Source organism: Hordeum vulgare, chromosome 3H (genome assembly GCF_904849725.1).
Source record: "Hordeum vulgare subsp. vulgare chromosome 3H, MorexV3_pseudomolecules_assembly, whole genome shotgun sequence".
NCBI classification, from domain to species: domain Eukaryota; kingdom Viridiplantae; phylum Streptophyta; class Magnoliopsida; order Poales; family Poaceae; genus Hordeum; species Hordeum vulgare.
In genome coordinates this window covers 603,970,989-603,979,791 of record NC_058520.1, presented here as the reverse complement: position 1 = coordinate 603,979,791, position 8,803 = coordinate 603,970,989, and the positions used below count along the sequence as shown (strand labels likewise).

General features: G+C 41.3%; 1 protein-coding gene across 2 annotated transcripts; it reads right to left on the bottom strand.

The window, feature by feature from the left end:
* Window positions 1-1,144: 1,144 nt before the first annotated feature.
* LOC123445568 (CRM-domain containing factor CFM9, mitochondrial) lies at window positions 1,145-5,450 on the bottom strand. 2 transcript variants are annotated; one of them, XR_006631112.1, is made up of 7 exons: window positions 5,189-5,450; window positions 4,577-4,745; window positions 3,889-4,210; window positions 2,960-3,361; window positions 2,091-2,459; window positions 1,759-1,990; window positions 1,145-1,601 (listed from the first exon to the last, which is right to left on the bottom strand). XR_006631112.1 is itself a non-coding variant. In XM_045122568.1 (6 exons), the coding sequence occupies exons 2-5, from the start codon at window positions 4,684-4,686 to the stop codon at window positions 2,091-2,093; spliced, it is 1,203 nt and encodes a 400-aa protein (XP_044978503.1). In that variant the 5' UTR covers window positions 4,687-4,745; window positions 5,189-5,450; the 3' UTR covers window positions 1,145-1,990. The 2 variants fall into 2 exon arrangements, 1 of the variants encoding a protein (XP_044978503.1); XM_045122568.1 differs by having other exon boundaries at window positions 1,145-1,990.
* Between the last annotated feature and the right edge of the window lie 3,353 nt (window positions 5,451-8,803).

Below are 8,803 nucleotides of genomic sequence, written 5' to 3'. Positions count from 1 at the left end.
CGTATGCACATATTTTGTACTTTAGCAATTGTGCTCCTTGCGAAGTAGTGGACGAACACATCCTTATTAATTTTGCTTTGTTTATAAGTAAAAAAAAACGCCTTTACCTTTGCGATACGCGTGTTGACTTTCATGGTGGTGCTTTTATTCTATTTGTTAAGCAACTGTCCATGGACATAGATGCCCATTAGATTTACACCTTTAATGGCATTTATATAGAATGGCATACATACTTTGATAATACAGACAATGCAAATTGTAGGCTTCAACTTTGATCTCACCAAGCTTGTCGTCAACCATGGATTTTCTCGGTACGACAAAACACAATATAATAGTCTGTTTGATTTCCAAAATGTCAGTTGATCCATATGTATTCTAGCTCTTGGCCTTATCTGAATCTCCCTTTTGAGTAAACTTTAAAACCTCTCATGACCTTCGCCTACAAAATTTCTCTGGATATACAATTTTGAAAATATGATGGATGCTAAGCAACACCATTATTAATTGCTGAATTTGGGGCCCACACGTGATCGCAATCACAACCAAACTCCTTCCATGACCAGAAATAATAATCCCAGTGGATTAGACGATGATGGCCTGACAAAAAGTGAGGAGGGCGAACAGTATAATACAGGCCACCCTGGTATTGTACACTTTAGCCTTTTAACACCTGCGTATCTGCAATGCCCAAGGCCTCCCACAAGCTTCCTTTTTGACCGTGTGGGCTGAGGGCACTTTTGGAAACATCGGGCAAACATTGGATCAACTCACTGCATTTGGTCACATGTGGAAGGCCAGGGCTGAGTTTCAGTACATACTTTTCCGTGGCAAACCATATCAGAGATTGGAGAATTTGCAGTTGCAGATTGGAGGGAGTAATAGCTGAGAAAATGCATTTCAAAGTACTTAAAGTGGTCCGAACCAATCTTTGGTTGGATTTATAGAGGGACAGTGGTATCCCCAACCCATCAGGATTCAAATCTTGGTGCTCGCATTATTTCTGAATTTATTTCAGGATTTTCTGGTGATGCGTGTTCAGGGGCAGCAAACGTTCCCGTCGACGAGTCTCGGTCTGTCGTAGATGCTCATAGAGGTAGGGCGTGCGTGTGTGCGTTCATAGGGATGACTCATGAATGTATGCACGTTAAAAAAGTAATTAAAGTGCTTTCCTCATGTAAGAAAATAATTATTTGAAGTGTTTTGCGTGAATGCGATCAGGCATCATAAGCTTCGTCGAACAAAAGCTTCAGCAAAACACAAGCTTCAGACAGACCCGCTAGAAAATGTTGATTCAGATCGAAGCCTCTGCTTGCCCACTCTTCTTCCAGGATGCAGTGTTCAGTAATACTAGTATCATCCTGGAAGGGCGTGGTAAAATGAATTCCCTGCTACCAAAATTTAAGTGATCTAGAAATAAAATCAGAAGGCAAACATGAGGAGCAAAATTACTGTGCCAACGCACGGACCACCATTTGCACACAATGACGAACACTATCCGATGAAGTGCATGAACAGACCACCGTTGCAATGAATTCTGATTAACCTTTGGATCCAGCAAAGGGCAACATCGGTTCATTATTGGCATGCCGCACACATCGGACCTGCAGAAAACATCCGGTCAAGATCTAAAAGCTCTTTGGCTACCTTGGCGATGGAGAACATCACATGATGCATTGCAGATGATGCAAGTGGTGGTGGTAACACTGCTGCTGGATGTAGCTTCTGAGCAGAAAAAGGCCATGGAGCTGCCAGTGCTACCTTCAAGGGTTCCACCGAGAGAGACAAGCAACTCTACTTGCATGATATGTGGGATGCCCACCAGCCAACGCAGCTTGAACCTGCTTGAGCAGATGCGGTCGGCCCCGTAGTGTTTACTCAGCTTGGTTTGCAAGGACAGGTTAGCGGCTTAGGGCCAGTAACGCCCCACTTGCACGTTGCACCCATTATGATTTGAGTACATCACCGTCGTCTTCAGAACTGTCAGATCTATCTGAAATGAAGAGAAATATCCATGTCATCATGTGGTGGCTCGGTTTGAAGCAATTCAATGTTATGAGGAGTGCCACAAGAGATAACTGGACCTCACTCACCTAGAACAGCCGATGATCAGAAACATCAGTATCTTCAGAACTGTCTACAGCATCTCCAGTCGCAACATCATCGGCATCAGATTCACTACTAGAATCATATTCTTCATCAGACTGGGATGTATCCATGATGTCAACATCAGAGAAATCATTCCTAGCCAGATGAGGCCCTTGGTCCATTCCATGATTCAATTCCTCCATTTCCAGTGAAGAAGCTTGGTTACCATCACCATGGACCAGATCAGCATTGTGGTGTTGTGGTTTTCCATAAAGTGCAACATGCCGATAGTATAGTTCGAGCTCCTTTTCAGATACTGCGATGAAACGCCTAACTGTCTCCAGTGACTGTTCATATTTTGATTTTTCAAGTGCCTGGGGATAAAAAGAAGACAGGTGTCAATGGACATTTGGGAAGATGTGCACGTATGTACAGTCAGTCTGATGACTAATGATCAGAACCAAATGCTGCCACTGAACTTAAGCTGTGTTTTTGGACATATAAACTAGGAACATGCTGCTAGTATAGTGCTGACAAAAACTCTGAATGGATGTTAACTTCAAACCATGCTCAAGTGTATAGTGTTGAGCCTCTTACGGTTTACAATGTTGCGTATTAAATACAAATTGTAGCAGTTTGTTGATTATTATTTTTTCCATACAATACTTTTTGTTGCTAAAACATAAATTCTTGAAAGCTGCACTTCTTCAGTATTATAAGTAAAACATTCATCCACAAAGAAAAATAACAGAAAGTTCAAAAGAGTAGCAAAAGGGGAAATTCTCTGCAGTTTATAGTTGCTACTTACTAGTTATTAGAAAGCATCAACTTGATACAATCAATGTAAACAGAATAAACCAACAACTCTACCTACCTTTTTCTTTGACAGTGTATCAATTGGTGACATGACTTCTGGCTGAACATAGTCCTTTCCTCGGTAGAAGACTATGCTGTCATTTCCAATAACATTAATAGGGACACCACCGCTCAGACGAGCTATTTCATTTGCATACTCCTGTATTTGCCCTGGTTTGCAGGGCTTACAGATGACCTTGACAGTCTCATGTTTCTTCCAGTGCAAATGCATGTTCAGAATTACACCCCCAAATACTCCTCGCCTTCCAATCGGGACATAGTTTGACTTTTTCTGTGAAACTTTCTTCAAATAAAACCTTTCCTCACCATCAAGATCGTCTGGTTTGGCGACGGGCCCTTCAGCTTTCGCAACCTCATACCTCTTTAGCTTCTCAACCAACATCGCTTCTTTTAATTTGGACTGGAAGAGAAACAAAACATATTAACTAATCCTCTTCTACAAATCAAAATGAGAAATCAAGCACGTTATCTTCAACCACTAAGGCATTTGACTCGATGGTATTGAAAGTTTCCATCAAACAAGGTAATTATGATTTTAAACGGCTAATCCTAAATGATGGCCAATCCTGGTAGAAGACTATGTTTCATTTTCAACAATATTAAATGGTCAATCACAGTTTCCAAATGAACCAACCACATCATGACAAAAATAGCTACCAAAAAAGTAACGGCAGGAAAGCAAAATACTCATGGGTTAAAAATAAAGTGATGATTCAAATTTTAAGTAGCAATTAGCAGGTCCTGTTTATGATAGAGAAAAAATCAAGGAAGTGCAATTAGCATGTCCTGTTTATAATAGAGAAAAAAATCAAAGAAGTGCAATTAGCAACTCCTGTTTATAATAGAGAAAAAAGCAAGGAAGTAACGAAGCAAACCAAATGGACAAAAAAGAAAACAAAGCTGAAAATAGAGCTAACTTGTTGATACCTTCTCGATCTTGTATTTGAGCCGAGCTTCAGGTGTAGGAAATTTCTGTTTTATTTTTTTCCCCTTGGGTCTGATACGACGTGGATCGTTTTTATTTGCCTCCTTCCTCTTCCTCTTTTCCCGCTTCCTCTGAAGCTTCAAACGCCTCTTTGTCAAAAATCTCCCCTTTTTGGAAGGCTCCACCTCCTCAATCTCAAACTTGGGTTTCCCATCGTCGGACAAAACCAGATTCACTGATTCATAGCTAGCCCATCGAACACTCGGTGAATTCACAAACGGGTAGAAGGGGCTGAAGCATTTGCTAGCGGAAAAAGCATCAGGTCTACAATAAACAAAATGAAAATTTGAGGAAAACTGAATTCAGTTAGTTGTTGCCGAAATAGGATCAAAATGATAAACCATGTTCTACTTCTATGTGCTTGCTAGATATTTCTTGAGTTGCCACTTGAAACAAAAACTCTGAGTAACTGTTCAACACTTGACAAGTACAAGTGCAGTGAAAGGAAAGGAAAAATGCAAGCAAGCTTTGTACAGAATTATCAGAATTTAGTTGCATTTTAGTTGCATGAATCAGCTGCAACTGGTAAGTTCTGACACTTGATGAACAATTAAATGAGGTATACATTCTGGCCATGCGTTATGCATAAAACATAGAATTAAGGACTGAGAGGTAATCATCGATAAATACCCGAGAGCCAGATGGGAAGGTGAAACTAGTATCTTCTGGGATGGATTAAGGAGTGTAAAGGAAGCAGCCAGCTTCATCAGATTTTGACGCGCCAGGAGACGGATTGCCATTAATTTTCCAGTACTCTTTGGCAATGCACCATAGAAATTTCAAAATTATCAAGACTGGCCTGCAAGAAGAATGAAAGTCAATCTTTTACTATCTTGGAGTTGTACTAACAAATACATGCCCTGCCACTGTGAGTTGTAATAGATACATAATACAGAGGAAGAGGCACGATTTTAAGAGAACAAAGGGCTCACTTATACGGAGTATATAACATAAATAATACAGATGGATGTAAGCCATGTAACTCAAGATTCAGCATAACAGACAGATCACAATAGAGCTGTCTGAGCACAAGCTCTGTCAATTAGTTACTAATGCATGATTTATTGCATCCGGATAAGACTCGGTTTCCACCAAAGTAAGAACTATCTGATGTGATGACCCGAGAAATCGATTAGCAGAAAAAGAACTGAACTTTTTCACAAAATCATGGAATTGCTAATGATGCTAGGACCAGCGTTACTAGGCAAAAACAGAGGGGCGCGGGGGTGTACGGGATTGGACCTGGGGCGGAGCAGAGCAGAGCGGTGAGAGGCGGGGTCGCGTCTAGCCGCTGGAGGCGCGCCGGCCTCGTCCGTGCCCTCCCATGGCAGACTGGGCGCCGGGCCAGGAGAGTCAGGTGGGGGCAAAGCAAGAGGTTTCGGCTGGTAGGGAGAGGTGGGGTGAGGGGTGGGGGTGTGCTCCGGCTGGAGAGGCGAGGGGCGGTGGCGCGCCGGCCGGAGGAGAGCAGAGGCGGAGCGCAGTCTGGTGGCTGCGGGAAGGGGAGGATGGATGGCTGCCTCGGCTGATGGCCAGCGCGAGACTGGGCTGGCCCAGCGCGCGGGAGGTCACAGGCCTCAAAAGCCCGTTTTGTTTTCTGCTTTCTTTCACTTTTTTTGTTTATTGCTCTTTGTTTTACTTTTGTTTATTTATAGTTCCAAGTATTATAATTATCTATTAAAAATGGTTTTAAAAAATATTAGACACATTATAAAAAAGGACTTTTAAAATATTAAATATTTATCGTAAAATTGTTTCTCATGTATGTGAAAAATGTATGAAAAATATGCAATGTGTATGAAAAAAGTAGACATAAAAAATATATAAGAATGCTTTTACAATGTACGCAAAATCTCCTAAAAAATTAAAAAAAAAATGAACGTGCATAAATAAATGCTTCGCATGTATTAGGAAATTTATGATGTGTATGAAAAAAGTGGATGTCAAAAGATATATTTCAAAAAACATAATCATCTATATACAAACTGTTAACCATGTATAAAAAACTTAGATGTATATAGAAAATGTACAATATGTATGATGAAAATATATATTAAAAACATATATTTGGAAATAAAATGTGAATCTTCTATTTACAAAACATTAAATGTGTACTAAAATGATTTACATATATACCAGAAATATACCAGTTGTATGAAAAAAAATATAAATCAGAAAATGTATTTGAAAATATATTAACCATGTATTTTGAAACTTTTAAATGTCTATATATAAAACTTCCAATGTATACAAAAAAAGTTGAATGTGTATTGAAAACAATTGACATGTGCTGAACAAAAAGAAATCAATAAAACTGAACAATGAAAAATAAATGAAAAATAAATACAAATAAAATCCAAAAAATAGAATGAAAACCAAAGAAGACCAATGCAAAAGAATGGAAACAGTGAAACCTAGGAATGAAAAAATGAAAGTCAAAGAAAACCAAGAAAAGAAAGAAAGAAAAAGGAAAAGCAAAAGTGAAACCGGGAAATAAGCAAATAAAACAGAAAAAGAAAATAAATAACAAAAACAATGTGTAAAAACCATGAAGTAATGATAAAACTAGTTAATAAACAAAGAAAACGGGAAATCAAAGAAAACCTGATGAAGAAAGAAAAGAAAAAAGAAAATAAAAACATACTAGAAATCAATATGTCGACCGACTAACGGGCAACCTGTGTTAAGTTTCATGCATTAGCCAACGTAGTCAAAAGTCCGAACTTTTGGAAAGGGTTAGTGCAATCTACATATACTTTAACACCCCTCTCACGTGTAATGGGGAAGACAAGTCAACACATGTAACCGGAAGAAAGCGACGGCGCGCGGAACTCATGTATGACTCAAGAAGCCTTTACGTGGACACAAAGGGGGCTACTAGTAATTTTTAATAAATTGCGAAGGGCAGGACTTGAACTCAAGACCTTAGCTCTGATACCATGTTAAGTTTCATGCACTAGCCAACTTAACCAAAAGTTCAAACTTATGAAAAGGGCTAGTGCAATCCATATATATTGTAACAACCTGAGCTATCGAGCGAGCGAGGGAGCTGAGCAATGAGCCAGACCTATATGCGCACTCAGGTGAGACAAGAGGTATATTGGCTATAAGGATGAGTTTTTTTGGTAGCTTCAAGAATAAGCTGAAATAAGTTGCTCGCTACCCAGTTTATTGTAGAAGTCCAATGAAATATAATTTTTTAGAAACCTACTAATTAAGTCTTGATTACTAAGCTTCTAGAAAAATATTTTTAGTTGGGCTTTAAAAATAAGCTGGGTAGGAGACAGTTTATTCTAGAAGCCTAAAAAAGCTATAAAAAAACTGGGCCTAAGTGCTCTCGGGAATGGATGGATCAAGAAGGATATGCATGTGTGCCACGTGTTGGGGTTGATGGCAGGTTCCTAGGCTCAGTTGGGCTTCTATCACGTTCCAAGCTGAAAACGGGTGAGTGCCCTCAAACCCAACTGTGTCGCACCCCCTCTCCCTCCAACCCCCGAATTAAAACGGTAATGTTATTTAGCGAATGTTTGCTGAGGATCATGGCAAAATGAAAGTTTTGTGCAACAATTTATGTGTCGGAGTATGAAAATTCCATCAAGCCAACACAACCTCACAAAAATCCTTGTTTTGCATAATTTGCCATGTGTTCTTGACGAAGTTGTCGTGTGTACGTGCTTGAAGCATTTTTCGAAAAAAAAATCATCCGCAATTGCCATCCATGCGGGAACATTCACTAGCAAAGGCGTAAAATACAGAAGAAGCGATGTATAACCCCACGGCCACAACCATCGGTTCCCACCGTTACGTCTGATAGGATCTAGACCGGCCCCCTATACTAAAATCAGTCTTTCCCGCAAACTTTTTTTTCTCAATTATGCACATTTGGGATCAACTTTATAGTTGTTAATGTGCTAATGGAATTTTCTTGGGATACAAATATGTCCACTTTCATATCCACATTTCTTTCAAAATCATGTACCATAATTCTATTTCTATTTGTAAAATAAACCCAAATACCTTCCATTTCCATTTTAGTTTAGATGTGCATGTTTTGAATACGAACTTGCATTCTCTCGGATATGAATAGAAGATATTTTGGTTTAGCAACTGCCACTTCCCACCCTATGAGGCCACACCCTTCCATGCATTTTATTACACAATTCAAACTTTTAATTTGCATGTTTCTTTCATTTCAAAGATTCTGCAAGGGGACTCCCTTTTTCACTAAAAAAACATATAGCCTAAAAAATCGTTGTGACCCCAACCTATGCTCACACTCTCCTGTGGTCCTCTAAAGGCTATCTAACTTTGGTTGATATCCTCAAAAGCCAGTGAAGCCCTTTGACTTCGCCTTCGCCCCTCCCCTAGCGACCGGACCCCGTGTTAGGGTTCCTCCACCGCCGCCCCCCCCCCCCAGCGCAGCCGCCGCGGCCAAACCCCTCCCTCCCCTCCCCTCCCTCTCCTCCCCACCTTCCTGTGCCCCTCGCGTCACCCCGAGCGGCGGCCGGGGCAGTGCCGCTCGCCTAGCCGCCAGCTCCCTTCCTCCCAGCCCCTCCCTGCCGTCGGGCAAGGCCCGGGGCGGTGTCGGCGGCAGTGGGACCTCCCTTCCCCGCTCATCATGGCCTCCCACTTGAGGGAACGTTAGGATGGCGGTGTGCCTCGACCGATAGACGGTCTGGTGATCTACGGGTGGCCTGTCCGCGGTGGAGCTGCCCCTTGGCGGTGTGGTGGTGGCCGCTGGTGTGCTGGTCCGGTGCGTCGCCCACGGCCCAGATCTGGGCCCTTGGGCCCCATTTGGGTTTTAGATGGACCGAGTCGGTCCTCTAGCGGTGCTAGTTGCGGTCGGATGGATATGTGCTC

Excerpts from the sequence above, each read along its gene's own strand:
- LOC123445568 (XM_045122568.1), bottom strand. The coding sequence starts at position 4,686 with ATGGCAATCCGTCTCCTGGCGCGTCAAAATCTGATGAAGCTGGCTGCT. Across the intron at positions 4,211-4,576 it reads CCTTCCCATCTGGCTCTCGG|ACCTGATGCTTTTTCCGCTA; the intron begins GTATTTATCGAT and ends TGTTTATTGTAG. Across the intron at positions 3,362-3,888 it reads TCAAATACAAGATCGAGAAG|TCCAAATTAAAAGAAGCGAT; the intron begins GTATCAACAAGT and ends TTTCTCTTCCAG.